General features: G+C 47.5%; 1 protein-coding gene across 1 annotated transcript in view; it reads left to right on the forward strand.

Moving 5' to 3' along the window:
- The window catches only part of FNDC1 (fibronectin type III domain containing 1), a 962,270-nt gene that overhangs the window by 863,918 nt on the left and 72,538 nt on the right, over nt 1–25,814 (forward strand). Inside the window, exon 16 of the mRNA XM_069606705.1 lies at nt 11,244–11,323. Coding sequence (XP_069462806.1) covers nt 11,244–11,323 — 80 coding nt within the window. The remainder of the gene's footprint in view (nt 1–11,243; nt 11,324–25,814) is intronic.

Below are 25,814 nucleotides of genomic sequence, written 5' to 3' on the forward strand. Positions count from 1 at the left end.
CTAAATACTTCCCTGCCAGAGTCCTACGGTCATCTGGCTCCAACTCTCTGCAGGTCAAATATTTTTCCAAACAGAGAGTGGGAGGTAGATCCCTTTCCTCGGCTGGTTCGGCCCTCTGGAAAGGAAACTTCTCAAGACTTTCCTTTTCTCCTCTTCCTTCCCTCGCCCTCTCCCATGCTAACGTTCCCTCTACTGCTGCGACTGGGGCCTGGCACCTCCAGAATTATACAGGAGCCAGACCACCCCCCTATCAGCCCTCTCAGCATCGACCACCCCCCTATCAGCCCTCTCAGCATCCCTTGCTAGCACTGCCTTTGGGCCCCTTTCCCCAGCCTAGCCCTAACCTGGTCCACCCTGTCCTCTGCACTTACCCTCCCTTCCCCCTCCCTTTTCTCCTTGCACTTGCCTTCTTGGCTCCCCCAGCACTCGCCTTCTTGGCTTCCCAGCACCAGCATTTACCCCCACCCCTCCCTTGGACACCTCACTACTGCACTTCTCCCTTTACCCCCCCCCCACATCTGCACTTACCACCTTGTTCTTGCACTTGTAGGGTAGGATTGCTACAAGGCCAATATAACTGTTTTTGTTGTTGTTCCTATATTCCACTCCGCCAATTTGTCTTGTGGCGCCTGGACACATTTGTGTATAGGCGCCATACAAAGGACCAATGAATAAATAAAAATAAATCTGATCACAGGATTAAAGAAGTGTGACCACATCTCCTCCATCCTGAGCGAACTATATGGGTTACCTTTTACAGCCAGGATACTTTTCAGGGTACCCTGCATCACATACAACTACCACCCAGGCATACCTTGCTGCAGACCTCACCAGCTCACATGGCACGTGCACCTCCAGGAGCTGGACTATGATAAGGCTTATGAAAAAACTGGCAGACAGAGAAGAAAAAACAGAAAACATACTTTTGCCAGCTTTGCATCAGCCTACCCCAGACACTACCCCAGTTGCAATTAGGACAGCACCAACCCTCATCCATTTCAGGGACTCTGGACCCTGGCTTTCTGGAGTACCCTGGCAATAGCTAGGACCACTCTGGGTAAGGACCTCCCGCATGCATAGAGGTAACTTGTCCCCTCTTGTGTCTTACAATTTTGTTATAACCCTCAACTAACATTGTGCAATGCTACTTGTATCCTACCTAGGTTGGTGCAATGTAAGCCCACACCCAGAAAGAAAACAGAATACACAGGGAAATTGTGCTGTCAGAATATTTACCAATATCATTCAATTGGAAGCATATTCACTTAGAACCATTGCGGATGGCAGTGTGGGTCTTCTGCCTTGTGATGCAGTGTGCCTACACCACTCTTCACTGTGGCATGCTGTCTGACTTACCTTTTCCCTATCCTGCCCAGCATAAATGTGATGTCATGAGTGCCTGGATGTGGACTGTTGTGTGAATGTCCTCTCCTGGGTGTTCTTTGAATGACAATTGGTGAGAGGCTGGCTTAGCGAGATGGTGCCCAGTGAATGTGTCCCAAGGTCTCCTTACGTGTAACCTGTAACCTGATGCCATGTAACCTGGAACTGAAGTATAGACGTTTCCTTTTGTACATGAGACCCTGAGTCATCTGTGACCAAGGCATCTGATATTTTAAGTGGTGGTTCAGCAAAATAGTTGTTGTCTTTTCATAAAAACAGACGTAACAATTTTTGCTTGCAAAATGAAAACTTAACAGCAGAGGTTTCTGGTGCACTGGGAATCCCCCTTTTCTCAAATGTAGCTGGAGTACGTTCCTGAAGTTCCCTTATTTCATTTGAATGCTAGTTAAGTCTGCGATGTTATGAAAAGTTATGAACAATGACAGTAAACACTGGCTGCAACATCGAATCAAGCTGTACTGTTTCTGTTCGTTCCAGCACCGTTTTGTTCCAAATTCTGGAATTTTAATGTAAATAGCTGCTGATCTGTGACAAATTCTTGGATGCGCAAAGATCTATGATAACATGCCATGTTTAAAGCCAGGGAGGAGATTGATGTTATTGTACAAATTGGCTTTCACATGCGTCTGTGTGCTCTGTTACATTATTTTGATATTTGTATGGTTCTGATATAGTTTCCATGTTCTGCGCCTCATACTTTCCTGGGATTCAAAAGCATAACAATATTGTTTGTTCGTATGGCGTGCTTTTTACACACTGCCATTCATTGTTTAGGCCACCTTCGTTCTTAAGCCAGCTTGATTTATGATATGACAATATTTACATATGCATAAAAAGAGCTTAGGTATTACAGATACTGCTGGCAGCCTGTACTGGGTCCCCGGGGTGCAACAAAACTTACATTTTTGAGGGGGCGGGGCTAGCTCTGGATGGGAGGAGCCACTTCCGAAAGTGGTTGGGATAATCTTGGAGGCTCCACCCGGTCTGTTCTACCCCAAGGGTTGTTTTGCGTGGGGCCCAAGTATCAAATGGTAGCGACCCAGCATGACACCTAAGCCCACACGTGCCTGGGCGCGCACAGACACACACACAAAATTAACATCCACTCACTTATTTAAACATCCCATTCACCATACTCACTCATTTACATGTGCACCCAGCCCCATGCATCTTACTCTCATTCAGAGACAGTCACTCCTTCCCACGGACATTACATGCACGCTCCTTGCACACCTGCATAAATACATAATGAGCTAACATGCAACACCCTTTAGCACTGCTTGTTTCAGAAAAGTCTTCCCTCGCCTCTCTGCCTAGCAAAAAGCAAGTGTGCACATCAGCCCCTTCCCCTCGGATGTGAAACAACACATAACGTTAGGGTGACCAGATTTGCAAAATAAAAAAACCGAGACGCCACAAACATAAAAGAAGGACTACCATGACAGACCTCCCTGCCCCCCTGCTATCCTGCAAATAAACCGTGCGGTTTTGATTTTGAATGTAAACATCTCATTAACAAAGGAGCGTTTGCTTTGATTAATATAACATGCTTTCCAATCTGTTCGGTTTCTCTGTCAGTCTGTGTGGCTCAAACTGGTAATGCGTGTGTTGGCTACTAAAAGCCTGGAGATTCAAACCCAGCCTGGGATGTCAGAGAAACAGAATGTGAAACGCTCTCTGATGGAGAGGAGAGGGACTTTCCCTTTCGTAAAAACCGGGACGTGGTTTTGAAATTAAGAACACCCTCTGGGCGGGGGCACAGAGGGCCTAATTCCGGGATTGGCCCCGCAAAACTGGGACGTCTGGTGACCCTACATAAGGTTGTTATATGTTTGTTCACATCCGTGGGCACGGGGCTGATGTGTGAATTTGATTTTTGTTAGGCAGAGAGGTGAGGGAAGCATTTCTTGAAGCCAGCAGTATTCAAGTTTTGCTGCGTTTTGTGCACAAACACAGTAACACCATAAAGCCGCCAGTTTCAGGAAAGGCTTCTCTCCCCTCTCTGACTAACAAAAAGCTATGTGCGGGAGCCTCGCCACTCAGCTCACATTTCAGGGGGGCTGAAGCCTGTTCAGCTCAATGGCGTTGCGCGCTTGCAGGGTGCTATTGGCCCACTGCACAGTTAAGGGCAATGGCGAAGCCGAGGGTGCTTAACAAGGGCTTTAGTGCCGATAACAACTGTTAAAGACCAACCAAGGTGGGCTGTAAATCCATTATGGACTGGTGGAAAAAAGATTGCTAAGAGAAAATTATGTGAATAATAAATGTGAGAGCCATTATCTCATCCTTGAGCAGGCTGGATTCAGGCTGGATTGCTTGGGATTAGAGGAGTGAACAGCGACAAAGGACTACAGAAGTGGAGCTTTGAAGTGAATTGTGACATGGGCTGGAGAGTGCGAACAGAGAAGACAGACTGAGCAGCAAAATCGGGACAGCTGACAGCAGGTGTTGTGTGGAGGAAGCAGAATAGGCAATGGCGGCCTCTCAGGAAGAAAATGGGAAGCTCAGGCAGGACTGGTCAGTCAAGTGCACAGAGGAGATTAGGATGCAGGGGCCATGTGGAATGTAAAGGAGAAGTGCCATTATGATGATATGTGTGGTGTGGGAATGAGAGTGTGTGTGTGTGTGTGCGAGCCCGCGCGCAGAGACGTTTTTATGGGAGGGCAAAAGGGGCACTTGCCCAGGGCCCCCACATTGGAGGGGGGCCCCACAAGGCTGATCTGAAGAAGTAAGATCCCATTGTTCCCCAGTTTTAAATAGCACACGTCAGGATATTTTATGGGGTGCTGCTGAGGCTCTAACACCATGCGTTTCTGTTTTGACAAGTACATTCTGCCTTGATCAATTTCATCATGTATTGCTTTCTGTGTTCACCATGGTATACATAGTTTGTGTGTTCCTTACGGCACAACTCTCTAGCATTCTTTCCTTAGTGTGAGAATTATGTTGATCATGTGCAATAGGCAGCTGGTCCGATAGCACAGCGAGAAGAGCGCTCGCTTTGACATCTTTGCAGATCGTGCTGATGCTGATTCGAATCCCAGCAGGGCCAAACTCAGCCTTTCATCTTTCTGCGGTTGAAAAATGAGTACCCCACACTGTGGGTAATAATAAGCAGCGATCAGATACCCAAGGGTTTGTAGTACTACATAAATGCTAAATTATTATTATATTGATAAATTGAGCGCCACAATGGTTCAGAAGTTAGCTCAGTGTGTGAAGCACCCATTGCTGAGATATGTGTTCATCTGCAAAATTAGAATATCACATTCCAGCAAGGCTGGCTGAGCCTTTTCTATCTCTGAAGTTTGTAAACCTGCCTGCATATGTACTGTGCTTTGCAGAACAACATCTGCTATTATCAGCAATGTACCTGCACCAGATAGGGGTTATTATAAAAATGAACATATCCTCCGAATGGTGAAGGTCTAGAAATTGGTTTGATCAGATGGGATGTTGTAAAACCTAGGCAATCACCTCCAATGATGGCATAAACTGTTAGTCCAAGAGATGAATAAGCATCCAAATTCAAGACTTTGGAATTAAAGCGTTCATGCTTGTATCCTGAATTTGTCAGCAGACGATACAGTGATCCTGGTCAAATCATCTAATATAGCTGTGCTGTCTTCTGTGAAGTTTGCCTTCTTGCATGCTGCTGGTATCGTTTAGCCCATTGCTTGATCTTTCTTCTTATGTAGGCCATTTGGGTGGAAGGGTTGGTAGACAGAAGTGAGCGGACCAGATGTTGCAGGCCTCAGGCAAGCATATTTTAAGGTCTGTGTGTTTGACACAAAACACGTTTTGCTTTTTGGTAAAAGTCATAGGTTTTTATGCACATTTATAAATGAAAATGTCACAAGCCTTTGTTTTGGAAGTATTTAAAGCTTTACAATACAAAAGACAAATCCAGATTAAATGTGTTAAATCACTTTGATTGGTATGCTGGTACTTATATACTTCCCTTGATGATGGATAGAATGAAGCTAGAACCATTGCCATTTTGCAAAACACCTGTCTATAATATTTTGTTTAAAAATAGTCATGTTTGGTAATGTGATTTGTGTACCTTGTGCACAAATCTCAGCTTCACCCCTTCAACCCCTTACCAATTTGTGATCCTGGGCATCTCATTTAATCTTGTATTGCCTAACCTCTCAGTATTGCCAGTCCCTAAACCTTTCAAACTGGTCAGTCCATCAGAGTGTATTCCTTCTCATGGTATGATCTTCATAAAATACTTATTCATGATTTCACTGGCTATAGAGTTGCTTCCACTTTAATAGTGAGCATATTTATAATCGCACACCCCAGGCATTTGTTACCTTGATATCTAATGGCAACACTATTTGAAAACCATATCCCACTTCTAATCTCTGTCTGGATAAAGGCACCTTCCCGGTAGCTTCTAATCTGCATCCACTATCATTGCTACGTTATGCGTAGCTTTCCCCTTCCTTCCAATTGGTCTCCTCTATCCATGCATGAGCACCTTTGCATTCTGTGAGGCAGCTAATGTGAGATCTCTGTCTAGTAAGGGTTAGAAATACCTTTACATACAGTGCTGAATTATGTTATGGATGTTATTGATAAAAATGATCCTGTATGTACTAGAACAGTAACCTCTTCATAGACTGATAATGTCTTCAAATGCTATTTGTTTATCATTCTGATTAGAGCAAGAATGAAGAGGGTAAGGGGACATAAAGGGAGTAAACATGCTTATTATGCTGCAAGACAGCATATCAACCTATAGGTTGTGAGTGAGACGAGTGGGGGGCGTGCGGCACCACCAGTATTCTTGATCCCTTAATTCCTTTGGTTTGGTGGAGGGGGGCCCCAAAGATGTCCATGCCCATGGCCCCAAAAGTGCTTAAGCTGGCCCTGCCCGCGCACGTCTAAGTGTGTGTTTTGCAATTTATGGGAATAAGAACATCGGGGGAGAGAGCAACATACTCCAGCAGCTGGCAACTGACAGGGAATTTTGCAGAGGGAATTCCAGGACAAACATGTGGGAAAGGACAGAGCATGGACTGAAGATGATACTGGGCAGAATGCTGGGAAATAAACATCAAGCTTTGTCACAGTAATGAAGGACCTCTCCGGACCCATTGTTCACAATTGGCACACCACCACTCCAATGTTATAACTATGCACTACAGCCCACCACCCCAGGATATATCACTAGCAAATGGCCCAGTAGATCGAGTTAATGCCGGAGTGAAGGGCATTAATGAGGGAATAAGGGATTGTACAAGCAGGTGGAGCCTCGGGGAATAGGGCTATACAGCTGTTTTAAACTGTAGAAGCCCTCAATAGTGGACAACATGTCTAAATGTATTAAATAATCTACCTGGGCAGTTGCTGGGAACTGGCTGCAAGTCAGCATGAAAGGCAGGGCTGCCAGTGGTATGAGGCAGATGAGTGGCGCCTGATGCTTGAAGGAGGCATGAGGGAGACAGGATCAAGTTAATGAGGACTCCCCTCTCAACTCTCAAAGGTAGTAAGGGAAGCCCTGGTACATGGCAGTCAGCTGGCAGGCATTAGATGAAGTTCAAGGTGAGTGATTTTGGAGCAATCAACGGGCAATACAAAAATGTCCAGGCTCTTCTGGCTCGGATATCCCACAGATTGTCTAAGTGCAGCCTGCCCTTAACGTCCCAAAAGGTATAATGAGTGTTATGACTATAGATATATGACGCCTATTGTGATTATGAAAAAGGAACTGTTCCATTTGGCATGGTAAGGAATTCAAAACGAATAAAGTGAAGGAAAGATGGGTCAAATGCATTATTAAACTGTATATTGCCAGGCATATTCCAATGCATTAGTTAGGGACCCGGAAAAGCCCATACCACCAGGCATACTATTGCCACGTTCTGGGAACGAATATCCTTCTGTTGGATTCCACTCAGTTTTGATGTACCCACAAAATCGAAGCGAAATTCATCAATATGAACCATGGAATGGTGCCAGGGATTCCGCGCGTGGTGTAGATCTTCTCTGACACAGAGCATAGATGGTGTCAAGGATTCACTGCAGACATGCAATGGGTCGTTGATTCATCGGAGCGAGCACATTGAAGATGATGAGAGGTTGTTGGGAGGGAGGTCGAAGGACTATTTGCTTTTAAAATAATCTAGCCCTTTGCCATACAGCACTTATTGGGAGCGGCAGAGGAGCATGAATTGCTATTGTTCTTTGATAGGCAGCCAATTCATTGACTTGAGAGCATGTTGGAGCCCTTTATTCCATCTGAGGATTAATCTGGCTGTATAGTTCTGGACAACTAGGACTTTGTGTAAAGAAGAGTCAGGAAGATCAGCGAACACAGAATTGATGCAGTCCAAACCTGAACAGACAGTAAATAGGATGATCCTGTTTTTTTTGGGAGAGGTAGAGTAAGAGTAGGATTGCAATTTGAAGATGTCAGAAGCTGACATTTCGGAAATGTGAGCACCTACAGAACGTTTCTTGCCTATAATGACTCCAGGGCTGTGGGCAGAGTTAGTGGGGTGGGCCATGTAGCCAAACCTCTTGCTTGAAGAGCAGGGTGTCGGGTGGGGCAATGAGTTGGAGAAGACAAGGATTTCTACTTTAGTTCTGTCCAGGCAGCGCAATTTGTTTATCATCCAGGTGTTGATGGTGTTAAGGTATTCATTCAGAGATCCACTCAGATTCAACCGCATCTTGATCTACCTGAAAGGAGATGTGGGTGTTGTCAGAATAAGTTTTGAATTACCAGAAGGGTCAGAGTCAATCGGATTTGCTGCAAGAATTAAAGAAGCGCTGTCGATCCAAGTGCTGAGGTTTATCAGGCAGAAATCAAAGTCAGTGAAGATGCAGAAGGTGGGGGAATGAATCATGCAGGCAACAGACAACCACTTTGAGAGGACAGGTATTGGCAATGCCCAAAGAGTTGGGAACAGGAGTTGGAGGTGTGGAAGGGGCGGTCCGTTTAGGATAATTGTACGTATCTGCCTTGTTTTGTGTGGGCCTGCTTGGTGTGGCAAACAGTAAACTGGGGAAGTAGTTCACTGAAGATGGCTGGGGAGTCTTGGACAGATCCGGTTTCAGTGAAACTCAGGAAGTCAGACTGTGTGTTCGTGATGATTCAGAAAGAGATGGGAGCACTAGGAACTAGCGGTTGCCGCGCCTTACTCTTTAAGTTCTATCAGGTCTAGTTGCACTTGCAGCCGGTTGGTAGAAACCATAGGGCCCGTGCTCTTGGTGCCCAAAGTGTAGGTGTGTGCAATTTGGTTGGTGTTTCTACTTGTATGGTGCTGGTGCATTTCAGTTTTATGCATTCGTTGAATTCACTGTCGAGCATAGTAGGTATAGTCCACATGTTTTGTTTTGGATATCATTAGTGGTTTATTGAAAATGTGTTGTTCACCAAAAGTGCTGACACGTGTTTCGACCATTAGTGGGTATTTATCAAGTCTAGGGTTTAGAAGTCTCATAAGTAGAGAATATGCAAAAGGCGTATAGCCACGAGCTGTATTTTAGTTCCTCGTGGGGAATATGGAGAGGGCGTATAGCCTCGGGCTGAGGTTGTCTTCCTGGTTAGGTGCATCTGTTTCCTGCGGTGCTTGCTAGCTCAGAGCTGCTGTCTGCCGTACGTTGTAGGTGTGGCTTACTACTGCAGAAGATTAATTCCAAAGCTGTTAACACTCCCTGAGCCCCTATACCAATCTAATCAAAGACTCAACTGAAAGGGACATGGGAGAGTCCCACCAAGAAGCCTTTCAGAATATCGATGATGCGCTCATGGCCTAAACTGTGATATCTTGAAGGAAACAGAAACTATCGTTGGCACCAGCCCTTACTGCCTCAGTGCTGCACACACCGATAATTCAGAAAATGTCCTAGGGATTCATTTTCCAGATAAACATTGTTTCTGCCACTTTGGAAGCAGGGAGAACATACTATGTCCACCTCAATTTCTTACTCTGCCGGACAAATGCTGTGGTCTTATGGTCAACATGGATTTTCATTCTGCGTGTAGTGCTATGAATTCCTAATGAATATGCCTTAAATCACCACCTGGTAAATGCAGATGGATTCCATAGCAACTATCAAGCACAGTGTCACGCCTCTGTTTTGTACATGACGTTGAACAGGGTTGTTTCAGGAGGAAGTTGAGGGATGTTTTTGCCACGCGGGTGACTATGAGGATTCAGGTGAATGTGAGCATGAGCCTCTGAGACCTCCCCATATGGTGACATGACAAGCATCGGGGGTCCACAATGCACAACACATTATGGCGTTCCATAATTTGTGTGGCGCAGGGACAGTGCAAGCACTGACAGGGAAGCCAGATGTAACAACAGCTTCTTAGAAGATTCAAGTCTGTAGGGCCATGCCCGCAGTCAGGACAGGACCTGAAGTACACAGGAAGGCTAACCGAGTAAAGGGTAAAAGGAGACTCAGACTGCAGGAAACATAGTGGAGGAAGGAAGAGAAGGCTGGGGTGGATGGGAGGCCAGCTAGACCAAGGGCAAAGTACCATGAGGAGTTATAGGCAGGTCAGGTAAGAGAGGGAAAGGCACAGGAAAGGGGAACTGGACCAAATTACAGGTGACCAAACAGGGCAAGACAGTGCCAGAACAAATGGTGAAGGACCATAAGCAAGAGTATGGCTAAGGAACATTGGGCCTCATTACGACCCAGGCGGTAAGTTACCGCCTGGGCCGTGACTTTACCACCATGGCGTAAACTACGTTTACGCCATGGTGGTTGGCGGACTTACCGCCCCATTCCGACCTAGGCGGGGCGGTAAGTCCCCAATCCCCATTTACCCTTCCCCATTCCCATTTTTGCCCCATAGGGCATAATGGGAGTGGGGAAGGCGTTAATTACGCCACCGTAAATTACGGTGGCGTAATTAACTCCATGGTCCCTTAGCGCCATGGATTTTAACACCTGCTAAAAGCAGGTGTTAAAAGCACCATGGCGCTAGGGGACCTCGTAATCAGGCGGTAAGGGTCGGCGCTGTTAACGCTGCCGTAAACCCCTTACCGCCTGAGTTGTAATGAGGCCCATTGAATACACTGCCGGTCTGGAAATGAGACTTTGTGGCTCCAGGCGCATTTCCAAGGCAACTGTGACTTCGCCTCACATTGTGCAGACGCAGACTTGTACTATACTAGGAGAATGGTGGTGGCCATGGAGGGAGCTACTGCCATGGAATCCCTCATTCCAATACTCATGGAAGTGCCACCGCCGGTGCCCCAGGTCCTCCCAGAGACCGCCCCGGAAATCGACATCCACATGATAAAGCCGCCACCCAGGCAGCGGCAGCACGCCCGTCCGTCCACGGGCACGCATGACAGGAACCGATTGCAAATGCCTCCTGCAATCAGTAATTACAGGAGGCATTTACACTTTTCCACCAATACAGTGGAAAATTAAATAGTAAAGAAGATTTCAACTATGTTTTGTTCTTAACTTTTATACTATGTGGTGGAAAAGTACCAAATTGTACGGAGGGGGCCTTTTGCCCTTAAATGCAAATGGAAATGCTTCCTTCCAAGCACCTCACTTTTTAACTGAACCTGAATGCCTCTGTGTTTTACTTCAGGCCTTGTGTCTAGTAATGATTCACTCCATGCAATGATACTGGGGTTCTGGAAACATTGCTTTCTTAACAGGATCAATTTCAGAAGCACACTCTGTTGGTGAGGGAGAAGTAAGGACATGTCTGGGTAATCAGACACATATACTTACACTTGTTTACTGAAAACTCAATATTAACTTTAACAGGTTCAAAAGAACAGCCTGAGCAAAAAGAAACGTACCTGTGGAAGCAAAGCTAATGTTGTTTGTTTTCTCCTCTTTAGGTATTACTTCAAAGTCCAGGCCAAGAATCCCTATGGCTATGCACCAGCCAGTCCCTCCGTCACATTTGTCACAGAATCAGGTACCGAATGATTTGTCACTACTTTTTGAAAGCCTTTTTTGCTCGCCCTGAATCCTTCAGAAAGGCTTGTTGACTGATATTTTATCTAACATTTTTGAAGACTTCTTTGATTGCCCGTCTACATCGAAATAGTTTAAACCACATGCTCTTTTCAATTAAAACGATGGGTGATGTTGGAGACAAGCTATGGGACTTGCTGAACACAAATAATTGTTTTATTACAGAAAAGATGTGTATCGATGCTCAGTGCAGGAACACATGAGACTGAGCAATGCATCCCTTCTCAATAGATGTTGTTTAGCGTGGGCGACAAGATCACCCACTAGGGAAACTTTACCTGGATGGGAAAGAAAGGTACAAATATTGGAGGGGTAATGTCGTGCTTTTCAGCAGCAAAATCTGCTGAAATCTATCGTTTATATAGAAACGTGTTCCAGTGGCATTGGGAGCATTTCCTCAAAGACTGCCACTTTTCTATTTTAAGAAAGTTTTCTTCAGCTTTCATGAAACTAGAAAAATTGTGCTGCAGTCATTTCATAAATGCTATTTTTGTAAAGGGAAAACGTGTGCAGCAGCAGAGGTGTGCTATTTTGACTCCTATTTTTGTTGTGCTAAAACAGTGCTTTTGAAGGGAGAATACCCCCGCAGTGGCTGCCTTGCATTTCTCCTGGTTGCTAAGACTGTTGTCGAGCAGTAAGCAAGGCGCATGCCAAAGTCATGGCTTTGATGCCAGACTGCCACATTACCACTTCATTAGAATATGATGCCTTTAAGGAAAGCGTTCATCCTTCATAGATGAACACTTTCCTATTTTTGAATGCACCTCAGAATCGGGCCCTCATTGTCAGGGCTGGACTCGAAACATTATTGGTAGTCATGCAATAAACAGATCGATGTTGCTGTCAATCCTCTGAACTACCCCTCTCCCTTGGCATTTGCCAGGAAGCAGCACAGTCCCAAGGGTATGAAAATAAGAGAAACAGAATGTAGGATTGGGTTGGGGATGATTTCTTTAAAAGAGGGGGCACCTGTCCACCTGTATGTATGAACAGGTGTTTTTTTCCACGCTATATTGGGGAGTTTAGGACACCTGAAGGCAATAACTGTGGACGTAAAAAAAAGATTACCTCAGAAGGGTCACTGTTGCTGCAGTATAAGGTAACCTTCCTGGAAGATAGTAGCAACAAACACGCAGTCTAATTGAGAAAGTAGATGATTCATCCCAAAAAGGAATGTCAGTCAGTTCAGATAAGGGACTGAACGCGTCACAATGATTATTTATTCCGGTACCCATTCAAAAGAGAAATTAAAGAGGGAAGATAATCCTTTGAGGCATTGCTTTTCCATATGGCCAAGGCCCCTCAATGGATTTACAGCTGAGAAACCTTGACCCTGATTGTGAACCCCTAAGGCTCTTTAATGAGAGACCTATTGATGCGTGTTAAAGAATTCAATTCATCTTTGCTAAGTGGGTCATGCAAGGTGCAGTTCTTTTTACCCACGTCTGATCTCTTTCTCCTCTTTACAGAGAGATAACATAATACAAAAATAAATAAATACAAAATAAAAATACAAACACATAAATCAACCTTTTCACTGCTAGGGCTTCAATAATTCCCTACAGAAATCAGGACATTTGCATACATTCGAACGACAGTGGAAATGTTAAAGGAAGAACCAGGGTACGGCTAGCTTTACATGCTTCGTACTAGGCCCAGACAACTTCCTCTGCATTATTAAAAGGAGCGAGGGCGAGCAATTCATTTCTCTCCTAAAACTTCAGAATGAAATCTCCTCAAAACATACTTTTAAACCACGGAGTAAGTCTTGGAATGTACATACACAATATTTGCCATTAAAATGATCAAACAAATTATTAGACTAACACATTTGTGTGTGTCGTTTCCAGGTCTGGATTAACCATTAAAAGGTCTAGAATATTGCCATGTGACTGGGTAGGCCTATGAATGAGTTCAGAAAGTCTAATGAATTCAACAATTGGTTAGGAGACTCCACTATTGGAAAGGTAGAATCATTTCAATGAAAGCTTGCCTCAGTGATCATCATTTGGGAAATGTCTTTACAATTCTTTGCTTGTAATGCAACTCTTGATGTGTTCTCCTTTTCCCCCACCTATACATTATACTTCAGGTTATTTTGTATTCCTCATCCTGCAGCGTGGACAATATTTGATACAATGTGAATGTTTATTGTATTCCAATCTACCTCTCTCTCCATAAATATTTGCATGGGGGATTTCGGTCTGGAAGATGAAATGGTCCCTCATCGTGCTGACTCACTGACTCGCCTCTCTTTCTACTGCTACCCATTTTTGTGACAACTTGCTGGACTTTCTGATTTGAAAACATTCTTTAGTCACCTGTGAGCCTCTCCGCCATTGGATTGATGCAATCATTAGACTACTCCTTTCTCTTGCTTGGTATTACACCAAACATATTCCTCAGACTTTGCATTTTCGTTTGTTCTAAAACGTATCGGGGACCTCATTGGCTAAGTCTGTAGCTCCAAATCGCTTTTTGCTTCGTGTAGACTTATGAGTAGAAAATCACACGAATGAAGCCTGTCATGCGATGGTCGTCTTGCACCTCTCCGTAAAATAGAAGCTACGGTTAGTGCTTCCTCCGCGTGATACCCTGAGGTAACACATTAAAAACCTGATATAAGTTGCTTTAGAAAATGTGCCTGAAATATCACGTTGATCAGCACCAGTTCCAGCTTCAAAGATCTCTATCTAAGATAGATCATCTCGCTGCCAAGCCCTCTGCTTTTGCACAATCTTCACCTAGCAGAGCATTTTAAGGCCACAAAACATAGCATATATCATATACCCGAAAAATAATCTATTATATTACCCGCTGATCAAGTAAATCAATTTAGTACAATTTAATGGAGACAGTCAATTCTAGCCAAGCCACTATTTTTTTTGAAATTCCAAATCTAAATGGTCCAGTACTTGCTGCTCTTTTTGGAACAGACCCAAATTTGGACCCCATCCCCTCATTAGTGGAGGTTCTTTTTTTCTTTTTTCTTGCAACTTGATTGGGTATGGTCCACTTTGTTGTTGGTCATATCATGCAAATGTCTACCCCTCCCCATCGCTTCCTTACACCTTCTTGTAGTCAATGTCTTATTTTATGGCAAGGCATTTTTCCACACTCATTGAATGGTGTACAGGTGTTATCTTTCTTTAAAAAAAAAAGAAATCGTTCTTGACTCCACGGTCTTCCAGTCGCCTTGCTTACATGGTGTTCAGCAGATCAGCATTCCCTTTACATTTCCAAACAAGGCCCGCTCACGGTCTAGTACTCTGGATTGCACAACCAGTGTAGCAAGGAGACCGCTACCCAGCAGGTGAGGAATGACTCATCATCACGAGGGAGCTCTTTACTTGCGCTCCCTGACCCATCTCTGGCTTCTCATGCAGTAACCCATGAAGCTTTTTAAAATATCTTATCCACCTGCATGATTTTGTCTGGTTCTGTCCTACAATGCATTTCTTCTTTTTTTAAATCTTGGATTCAATATGTGCAGGTGGGCTTGTGCAGTTCAGACTCCATTCCGGTGGCAATAGAGACCATTCCTTGTCCGCAGCGGTGTTAACTCTTTTCTCTGGTAAACATCCAAGGGCCAACAATGCTTTCGGATGAACAAGTCCCTTTGGTCGCCACTCTGTTGGCTCAAAAGACCTATAGTCCCAACTATGATGCAGAGGCCTGTCTGTTTTTTTTTCCTTTTAGGAAAACATTAACTGCTCGCTCTCTGTGTACAGACCATGACAATGGATTTTGGTTGTTGTGCACAGCGGTGCAAACTGAGCTGCAGTCTCTGGTCTTTGCATTCATCTGCGAGCACGTCTTTTGCTTTTAGCGACAGAATTGACAAAACCATTGTTACAGAAGAGAGAGGCAAGGAATGGGAGGTATGAACTGAGAATTTCTGGTTGGCATAGCAACAGGCAATGCATTGGCATGAAAATCCCAAAACACTAAAATCTCTTTTTCCAAACTCATCCGCCGTACTACCCAATGAGCGGGTCCCTAACAGTATTTGCTCCAATCAGCAGCTTTTGTAAGAAGCGAGTCGGGTGCCGGGCTTTCCATTTCCAGCTGCACAGTGATTTCATATTGGGCTATTTGGGTCTATTTTTGACAGCAGATCTGATATTTTGTCCACCTTAGGCTGCCTTTCTACAACCACCCACCCCACCCTAACCCCACTCTCTCTACCGACACCCACCTTACCCCCACTCTCTATACCCCCACCCACCCAATCATCACCCACCCAATTTCAAATATCTCTCTACCCCACCCAGCATACCCTCACTCTGTCTACCACCACCCACGCACCCAGCCCACACCCTCTCCACCCCCACCGACCCAACCATATCTCATTCTACCCCACCCCCACCTGACCCTCACTCTCTCTAGCCCCACCCACCTATGCAACCACCACTCTCTCTAAACCCGCTCACCCAACCACCACTCTCTCTAGCCCCACCCACCCTCCCAACCACCACTTTTTCTACCCCTACCCACGCTATCCCCACCCTTTCCACCCTCACCAACCCTTTCCACCCTCACCCACCCTACCCCCACTCTCTCTCTACCCCACCCAATCTACCCTCACTCTCTCTACACCCAACCACCAACCTTTCCACCAATCTCTCTCTAGCCCCACCCACCCTACCCCTACTCTCTCTACAGCGACCCACCGTAACCCCACCCTCTCTAAATACACCCACGCACCAATCCACACTCTGCATACCCTCACCTACCCACCGCACCCACACTGTTTCCAAACCCAACCAACCAACCCCACCCACTCTCGCTAACCCCACACGCCCTAACCCCACTCTCTCCACAGACACCCACCCTCACCCCACTCTTTTTAACACCACCCACTCTTACCCCACCCTCTCTATACCACCCACCCACCAACCCTACCCCAACTCTGTATACCCCAACCCATCTCACTCCAGCTCTTTCTACCAGCACTCACCCTGCCTCCACTCTCTCTCTACAACCACCCACCCACACACCTCTCTTTACCTCCACCCTAACAGCACTCCTTCTACCCCGACCCACCCAACGCTCTCTATAACCCACCCCCACTCTACACTCTCTCATCCTTGCTCACACACACGCTTTATTTCTTACCCTCTCACTCTTAACCTTTCTCGCTCATAATTCCTCTTGCTCATTGTCAATGGCACCTTCTCTCAATTGTTTCCTCCCTTGTGCTATTCTTCTTCCTCCTCATTCTCTTGCACAAACCGCGCCCCTTATCACATCCTTCTTTGAAACTTTGAACTCTCCTCCTTGCACCCTGGTTACTATAAATGCAAAAGGTCAATGATTGTTTTAATTGTCCTTTATTTGGAAAGGGACACGAGGACACACTAGGCATTGCCATGGATGCACGCAGAGAGGGCGCACATGAGTGCATGCAGCACTCACCACTCCCTCAGCAGCAAACTCTGTGTTGGACGGAGGACACTCGTAATAGCTTGGAGGAAAAGGAGGCAGGGGGGTGTGGGGACAGATCAGGAGAAAGCATTAGGGAAATGCTCGGTCTGGGAACCCCGGTCGGGGCATCTTGCTAGAGGGGTGACGTGAGGGGGCCAGAATGTGAGAGGTGCAGTACTGCGGTTCGTGAGGATCCCAACATAAATGTAAACATGAAGACATTGTGGCCCTCTCGTTTTACACACTATGGCCTGACCCTGGGTGTTTTTTGGCGAAAATGATAAGCAGTTGTTGACAAGCACTTGGGCAACATTTATGCAATTGAGGTATGTTGACCAGTGAGCCTTAGTGGCCAATAAGTTACATACTTAAAGGAATATATGAAAAAAAGTTAATCATGAAGGACATACATCCCTTCTGTTGTCGGGAGGTGTCTGTGATGGTTCATTCTTTCCCAATGGTCTTTAACATTGATGATCACCAGAAGGCTTATGACACTGTTCAAAAATGTTGTCTTTGGCAGGCGTTCGTAGACTGATGGAACTGTCTCAGTGCCTGCGAAGACCGGACCGCCTGACTTTCTCTAAATCTTAGCTCCTCAAAAAACAGAGTTTCTCTTAGGGCCCGATTCATGGAATCTATTGCACGGTTCCAAGTGACTTAGCACTGCTGAAAAGTGACTTTGCACTGCCGACCCAAACCCTGAATCATGGATCTGTGCAAAGTGTATTTTTGCAGTGCAACGTCAGTGCAAAGTCAGTACAAAGTCAGTTTTGCAGTACAAAATGGCTTTGCACTGACTTTGCACTGCAGAAATACACTTTGCACAGTTCCATGAATCCGGGTTTGTGTCCGCAGTGCAAAGTCACTTTTCAGTAGTGCAAAGTCACTTTGAATCGTGCAGAAAATTCCATGAATCGGCCCCTGAGACTGCATGACAACATCTGGCAGCCACGACATCAGCAGGTGGCTGAAGTGACTGCTCTCCAGCTTATTTCTCTGTCACGTGACGATAATTGTTTTCAAGTGTTGTACTTTTTTTTTTTTTTTAATATATTTTTATTTTATTTTTAAGGTCAAACAAACACACTACAACTGTTTCAAAACATAGAGAGCATCATATTCCAACACATTTTCAAACTCCCCAACTCCCCCCTCCCCCTTTAAACTAGAGCCGGTTCTCACATATTGTTTGCGGGAACATCATTGGGTGGCACACTACCTAGACAGCCATCAATCGGGTCTTCTGTTTCGTTGTCACCCTGGTGAGGGTTTGCTAACGAGGCCACCAATTGCCGCCAGGCCAGCAAGGGCCCTGATTCTTCTTCACCCCCCCTGGTGACCGCTTCAAACCAGACTACGGATTCAGCTTCCGCCCACCTCAAGAGGTCTGTCCACCATAACTCCACCCTAGGTCTGTGCGCCACCTTCCAGCCCATGGCGATCCTACGTTTGGCCAAGACATAGGCCAGGTCCTTCATCTTGCTTATGTGTTTCAAATGCCGGGGTCTAGGGAATAGTCCAAGCATGCATGACCAGGCCGATTCCACATCCAGCACCACCCCCCCGCCAGCCAGTCTCATCTTGACCTCGTTCCAAAATCTATGCACCTCCGGGCAAGCCCAAAACATGTGTAACAGTCCCGCGTTCACCTCCCCACACCTGGGGCATTGCTGCATAGCTGATCCCCCAAACTTTGCAATCTTCCCAGGGGTTAAGTAAGCCCTGTTGGTAACATACAATTGAAGCTGTTGGAATCTCGCATTACGGGATACCTTTTTATGGTACCTCTGGGTCCGTTCCCACTGCCCATCCGTCATGGGTCCTCCCACCTCCTCCTCCCAATCTTGTCTCAATTGGAGCAACTCCTTCCCTGCCCTTGCTCGCAGGAGCACATATATCCTTGATATTTCGTGCCCGCCCTCCGATACATCATACATGGTTTCCAGGGAGGCATCTGGATCCTCCGCGAGCACTGTCTCCGGCCATCTTTCTCTAGTCTTTTTCACCAGCCTAGTGTAGGTTATATATTGGCCACCATGTACTCCCGTCTCTTCCTGCAGCCTCTGAAAGTCCACCGCCTCCCCTTCCTGCCATATGTCCCCGAGGGTGGCTAGGCCTACCTGTTCCCAGTATCTGCAGACCGATTCAAGTAGTTGAGAGTCGCTCCCACACAGAGCCGCCAAAGGGGCCTGCTGGGAGTATGGTTCCGAGTCCCCCCCAATCTTCCATGTCCTGTGCCAGATCTCCCAGCCCAACCTCAGTAGCCGCCCCTTGTCCACCAGTTTATCTCTGCCCAGCCACACCACTTCCATCAGAAAGTATGGGGCTGTATCTTCACGCAGGAGCCTGGCTTCCGCCGAATCTTCAGTCGAGAGCCACCTGGCCACGTACTGCAGCTGCCCCGCCAGGTAATAGAGTTCGAAGTTGGGCAGGCCTATCCCCCCCCTGTCACACGGGTTCTGGAGCTTCCACAGAGCCACCCTATTCCTAGAGCTGCCCCACACAAAACCCCTACATACGCTGTGGAGTTTTGCGAATAGGCTCCTGGGTATCAGAAACGGGACGTTTACAAAGAAGTGCAAGAGTCTAGGCAGGACCACCATCTTGAGCAAGGCCGCCCCCCCCATCATGGTCAGGGGCAAACTGGACCAGAATACCATACTGTTCTTAATCCCCTCTATCGCTTTTTCCGTGTTGTGCTTGTGTTCTGTCTCGATCTTGTGATAAACGTTTATTCCCAAATACCTAAACGTTACGGGCTGCCATGGTATTGGCAAAACAGGCAGCCTCTGCACCGGGACATTCCTATATCTACCCAAAGGGAACAGGCTGGACTTTCCAGGGTTCACCGATATACCGGAGAGGATGGCGTACCGTTCTATCACCTCTAGAACGTACTGTAGGTTTTCTTCTGGGTAGCGCAAATAAAGGAGCATATCATCCGCATATAATGATATCAGATGCTCTCCACTGGCCGTGTTTATGCCCACCTCCCCATATTGTTGACGCAGACATATTGCCAGTGGCTCCAATGCCAGTATATATAGCATAGGTGACCAGGGACATCCCTGTCTGGTCCCCCTGCTCAGTTGCCAAGAATCTGAGACCGTGGACCCTGTCTTGACCCTCGCCATCGGGGTGCTGTAAAACAACTGTACCCATCTGAGGTATCCGGGTCCCACTCCGTACCCCTTCAGGACTGCTTTCAGCCAGGGCCATCGTACCGAGTCGAAGGCCTTGACCACGTCTAGCGACACTATAGCCAGCTCGCCCGTGCCCTCCTCAGTTCGGTCTATGACATGGAGTAGCCTCCGGTGGTTATCGGTGATGTTCCTACCCGGAACATATCCCGTCTGATCTGGGTGTATCAGTTTCTTAATCACCCTCTTCAGTCTATTAGCCAGCACCGCCGTGAGTATTTTGCTGTCCTGGTTGAGCATGGACAACGGTCTGTAGGACCCGCGCTCCGCGGCCGGCTTGCCTGGTTTCAGGAGTGGGATGATTACAGCCTCACGGAGGGACAATGGGAGTTCTCCCTTCTCATAGGCCTCGTTGAAAGTGGCAAGCAGTGGCTGGAGCAACTCTTGCTGGTACGTTTTGTAGAACTCGCTGGGCAGCCCATCCGAACCCGGCGCCTTACAAGTGGTCAACTTCCGAATCACTACCTCCAGCTCATCCGAGGTGACGGGTGCGTCCAACTCAGAACGTTCTAGATCATCTAAGGTGGGCAGCTCAATGTCCCCCAATGTGTCTAGTATGTCTTGGCCCATATCCTCCCCCGTGTCCTCATACAAGTGCCTGTAAAACTTAAGGAATTCCTCATTTACCTCTTTCTGGGTGTTGCATATGCTACCTCCTTCGCCCTGAATCTCACTAATCACCGAGCGGGGGGTCTCACTCTTGTACAGCCAAGCCAGCAATCTGCCCGGCTTGTCGCCCCCTGCGTGTATCCTCTCTGTATATTTCCTGTAGCTGAGTCTACATAGTCTATCCCAGAGTGCACTGCAGGACAACTGTAGCTCCTCTACTTTGGTTCTGTTATCATGAGCGGTGCTCACGCAACGCGTGAGCTCCTCTAGCTCCCTTTCCGCCTCCCGGAGCTCCCTTTCGACCCCCCCCTGTAGCCCCTTAACTTGGGAGATAGCTACCCCACGCACCACCACCTTAAACGCTTCCCACAATGTGCCCACAGAGCCTACGTTTCCCGTGTTTGTATCAAAATATTCTTCAATGGCGTCCCTCAGGCCCTCCCGAAGCCCCTCATCCTGCAGAGCCTCGGTCCTAAGTCTCCATGTAGGGATCTGTGGTCGTGGGGGCTGGTGTCTCCAGTCTACCACCAAGGGCGAGTGGTCCAACAGCACTCGGGCTTTGTATTCTGCTCCTTCTATTTCTCTCACTATCCAGGCTGTTACAAACATGTAGTCTAACCTTGTGTGCAAATCATGTGGCGCTGTGTAGTGTGAGTACTGTCTATCCGTGGGATGCAGCCTTCTCCACGCATCCTCTAGGCCTAGGTCTTTCAGTAGGGTACTCAGCGCTTTAGCCGCCGGTGTCGTTTTTCCTGCCCTGTCCTTGGAGCTATCCATGCTGGGGTCTACGGTACAGTTAAAGTCCCCCCCCACACTACCGTACCCCCCGCCAGGGGGCCAAGTTTACCGTAGAGGGTCCTAAAGTAGGCCGCTGTATCGTTATTGGGGGCGTACAAATTTATGATGTGTACTTCTCTGTTTTCCAAGAGACCCGTTACCACCACCATTCTACTCTCCGAGTCCACCGTGGAATCAAGCACTCGAAACGGCACGTGGGGCGCCACCTAAGTGACAACCCCTCTGGCATACGCTGAGTACGCCGCCCCCACAACGGTGCCCTTCCATTTCCTCCCGACCACCTCCAGCCTTTCCCTAGTGAGGTGGGTCTCTTGCAGCAGGGCTATGTCTACGCGCATCCTCTTTAAATACATCATCACTTTGTTACGTTTAAGGTAACTGTTGAGGCCCCGTACATTCCAGGTCACAATTCTGAGATTACCCGATGCCATCTAGTCGGTCTATCTCCGTCCCATCCCTCCCCATAATGGTCCCCATGTAGGGTCCCTTCCTGGCTCTTTCCCATCTGTTAACGAACCGTGCCCCCCTCCCCCCTTCCCTAACCTCACACCACTGCACACAACTCCCCCTCCCCCCCTCCCCCCCAACCCCCAACAATAGCCCAGCTCCATCCCTGGATCTCAGGCCTACCCACGTCTGGACCCGTCTCGTGACCAAGAACAAGGACCCCGCGGGGTGTCACCAATCTAACAGTGACCTAACTAAGTGTACTACTATCGGGTGCAGAGGTTGCTCCCCAGGAGCTCCCAATCATCTGTTTAGGAGAAGTGAATTCAACGGGGCCCGCCGGCAGATGCCGTGACTTCCCCCACACAAGCACAATATCAAACTATATTCTAGTCCCAATGTCATAGCTATGGTCTCACGGGTACCTCTGCAGCGTGCTACTTATCTCCATCCGCTTCTGTCTGGGCATCCGATTCCTGTGGTCGACCTTGCATATCCAGCCATTCCATCTCGTCGCTCGGCGTCTCAAAGAAGAGGGATCTGTTCTTATGAATCACCTTTAACTTAGCGGGGTAAAGCAACATGTAGCGGTGGCCTGCCTCTCTGAGCCTCCTCTTCACCGTTCCAAAGTTCATTCGACTCCGTTGTACAAGCAGCGTGTAATCCGGATACGCTGTTATATTCGCTGACCCCCTTTCTATCGTGCCCCCTTTCCAGAAAAATTCGAGAATCTTCTTGCGGTCAGATAATTCAAGATCTTTGCAATCAACGGCCACGGGGGGGCTCCTGGGGCCGGTCTCCTGGTCAGGGCCCTGGGCGCCCTTTCGACCGCGAATCCCTGGGTCAGCTCTCCGCCTGTGATCTCCTGTAAAAGCATGGTTTCAACGAAATCCGTGGGGTTCGATCCTTCCATTCCCTCCGGTACCCCCACTATGCGAATGTTATTGCGCCTGGCGCGCCCCTCCGCCTGCTCTGCTCTGTCCTCCAAATTGCCCACTCGTTGCACAAGGGCATGAAGTTCCTTGGCATGTGTATTGCACGCCTCCACGGTCGGGGCCAACTCCTTCTCCAGTTCCCCAGTGCGCTCCGCGATCGTTCGCACATCCTGGCGCAACAGGTTCACTTCTTCTCGGACCGCTCCTATCTTGAGGTTTAGGCCCTCTTGCAACTCTTTCATGGCCAGGCCCAGCTTCGTCTCCCAGGCCACCTTCAAGTCGGCAATTGCTGCCAGCACCTCCTGGATAGTACCCGGTGGGTCCGTCGCTGCCGCAGGGGTTTCTTTGCTCTTGCCCCCTTCCGTGACCGAGGGCGACCTAGCATAGGTCTCCATCGTAGGCTGTTTGATCCGGGGTCGCACCACCTTGGAAGACATCTTGTTGCGTCGATTGGGCCCACTCGCCCCACTGTATCCTCGCGGGGTTCGCTCGCCGGCCCCTTCACAGCGAGGTTTCGCTGAACCTGGATTCACTCTGCTAGCTCGCCACGACCCATGACCTCTGCAGTGGAGGCTCGCCCTTATGTTCTTGCTTTCAGCCCGAGGCGCATGCGACCTGGTTATCTGGTTGGGCTCGCCCACGTTCCGACCAACCTTGTCTTCCTCAGTTCATCGGACCTTTTATGGCCCTTTGTCCACAGGCGGCCATCTTGGGTGCTCCCCTTCCTCTGCACGATCACCACCTTCTTTGGGGTCTGGTTCCGTGAATATGCAGTCTCGCCGTTGGGGAGGGCACGCACCGTGTGCCCCCCACTTTCAGACGCTTTTAGATGCACCGTGGGCTCGAAAGTCCACCAACAACCATCACTTTTTCCCAGGATCAGGATCGGATCATCGGGAGCTCCTCCAAGGAACGTCCTCTCACGTAGCCATCAAGCCACGCCCCCTTCAAGTGTTGTACTTTGCCATTTATATGATGCTTGATTTTTTACTGTCACCACTGCCATCTTCTTTTAATTGTAGCTGTTCTTGATTACGAACACTTGCAGGAAATCCTTTGCCCTGTTTTTAGGAACGAGAAAACATTCTGTGGCATGGCTTCGTTCACAGGGGTTTATCTGATGCAACTTGTATTCTTGGCCACACCCAGGGTGTGTGTGGAAACGGTCTCATGTAGGGCTTGATTCATGGAATTTACACGGTTTAAAGTGACTTTGCACTGCTGACACAACCTCTGATTCAGGGATCTGCGCACAGTGTATTTCTGCAGTGCAATGTCCGGGCAAAGTCAGTACAAAGTCCGTTTTGCAGCACAAAATGACTTTGCCCTGACTTTGCACTGCAAAGATACACTTTGCACAGAACCTTGAAATGGGATTTGTGTCTGCAGTGCAAAGTACCGTTTCAGCAGTGCAAAGTCACTTTTAACCGTGCAAAAAAGTCTATGAATCGGGCCCTCGGACTCCAGTAACAAGTGCTACTGACAGCAAGGGGATCTTAAATGTCAGAACTCCCAGATGGGAAATTCGTGGGTCAGTGTTTAGATCAGACGTTTCCAACTCCAGTCCTCGAGGGGTGGAATCCTGATGGCTTTTCAGGACATCCCTCATTAATATTCATGAGGACAAATGTGCATACATTTAGAATCTTTGTATGCAAATGTATCTCATGAATATTAATGAGGGTTATCCTGATAATCTGACATGATTCTGGCCCCAGAGGCCTGGAGTTGGACAACCCAGGTTTAGAGCTTCATCATGTGCTCTCCTGTTTCAAGAGAACCAAGCAGGGCAGCTGCCTGCTCATGATGCGACTACACTGGCTTGGTGGCTTAGAAATATGCCACACTTGTATGTCTTCGAGATGTTAAGTGTTCCACCGTACGATTAGTATTTTCTGAATGTGAATGCATGCTTATGAAGCCATACTATTGGCATATCTCGCAAATGATCACGACTGGTCAAACATAGGAACATGTGTTTATTTTGCAGCTCACCGCACAGTCAGGGTCCGCTCAAGCAATCAATTGGTAGGATGAAGGCTAGACACAGGTGTTTCCTGTATAGGGCATAGTAGCTGCTAATATAGAGTCTCGTGAGAAATGCAGGGAAGGTTCATTAACAGCAGCATCCAAACACTCAGCCAACACCCAACAATCCACCTCCATGCCACACCCCTCCCTGCCAATCTCTATAACAACACTTGGAATTCTAAAGATGCATGATTATGCACTAAAGAGGCGTGAGCTGTACTGTGGATGCCGCCTTTATCGGCAGGCCGGCAATGCTTTTCAAGGATGACACTTGGGGGCAATGGGTCCCCCAATAAGAACTTGACCAGGGAGACGCACATGAATTTACAGCCCTACCCAGATATTCAGGTTAATATAGGTTTAATCATCGATAATCTATTTTGCATAAGCAGAGCTTGGTGGTATAGACTAGTAGTTTAGGTGCCCAAACGGGGAAATCCCTATCACTGGAACTGGGAAATGTCTAAGTCAAGGAGAGCTTTTTTGTTTTCTAACATGTTTCCTCGTTGAACACATGGGATTCGACTTACTCACACCTATTGCCTGTACCCATTCACTACATAGTGAGGTGCTTTTATTGAGTAAACATTACTGGTTCAAAAATATCAAACATCATGGAAAGATCAGGGGAAATGGATTTCTAGAATCGTTCTAGCATTCTACTGAGATTTATGGAGCTAAGGCTCTCTGTGAGTGACCTTGTTCTTAAGTTCATAATAGCTCTTGATGATCCTAGGCAAGACAACGATCAAATGTCATATCCAACCATCTTCATTGTGATAGACCATCTCACCCAGTTTGTATTTCATCCCTCCCCTATAGTGCCTAGAGCAGTGGTCTTCAAACTGTGGGTTGCTGCCCCTTGGTGGGGCCAGGCTCTGCCACCTGGGTGTGGGGGGGGGGGAGAAGCCCACAGCTTGAAGCCCCATTTACAGCCATTAAGCCTACTTGCGGCATCAGCGTCAATGTGTGAAGGCGGCTT

Source organism: Ambystoma mexicanum, chromosome 4p, assembly GCF_040938575.1.
Source record: "Ambystoma mexicanum isolate Mex_15411 chromosome 4p, UKY_AmexF1_1, whole genome shotgun sequence".
NCBI lineage: Eukaryota > Metazoa > Chordata > Amphibia > Caudata > Ambystomatidae > Ambystoma > Ambystoma mexicanum.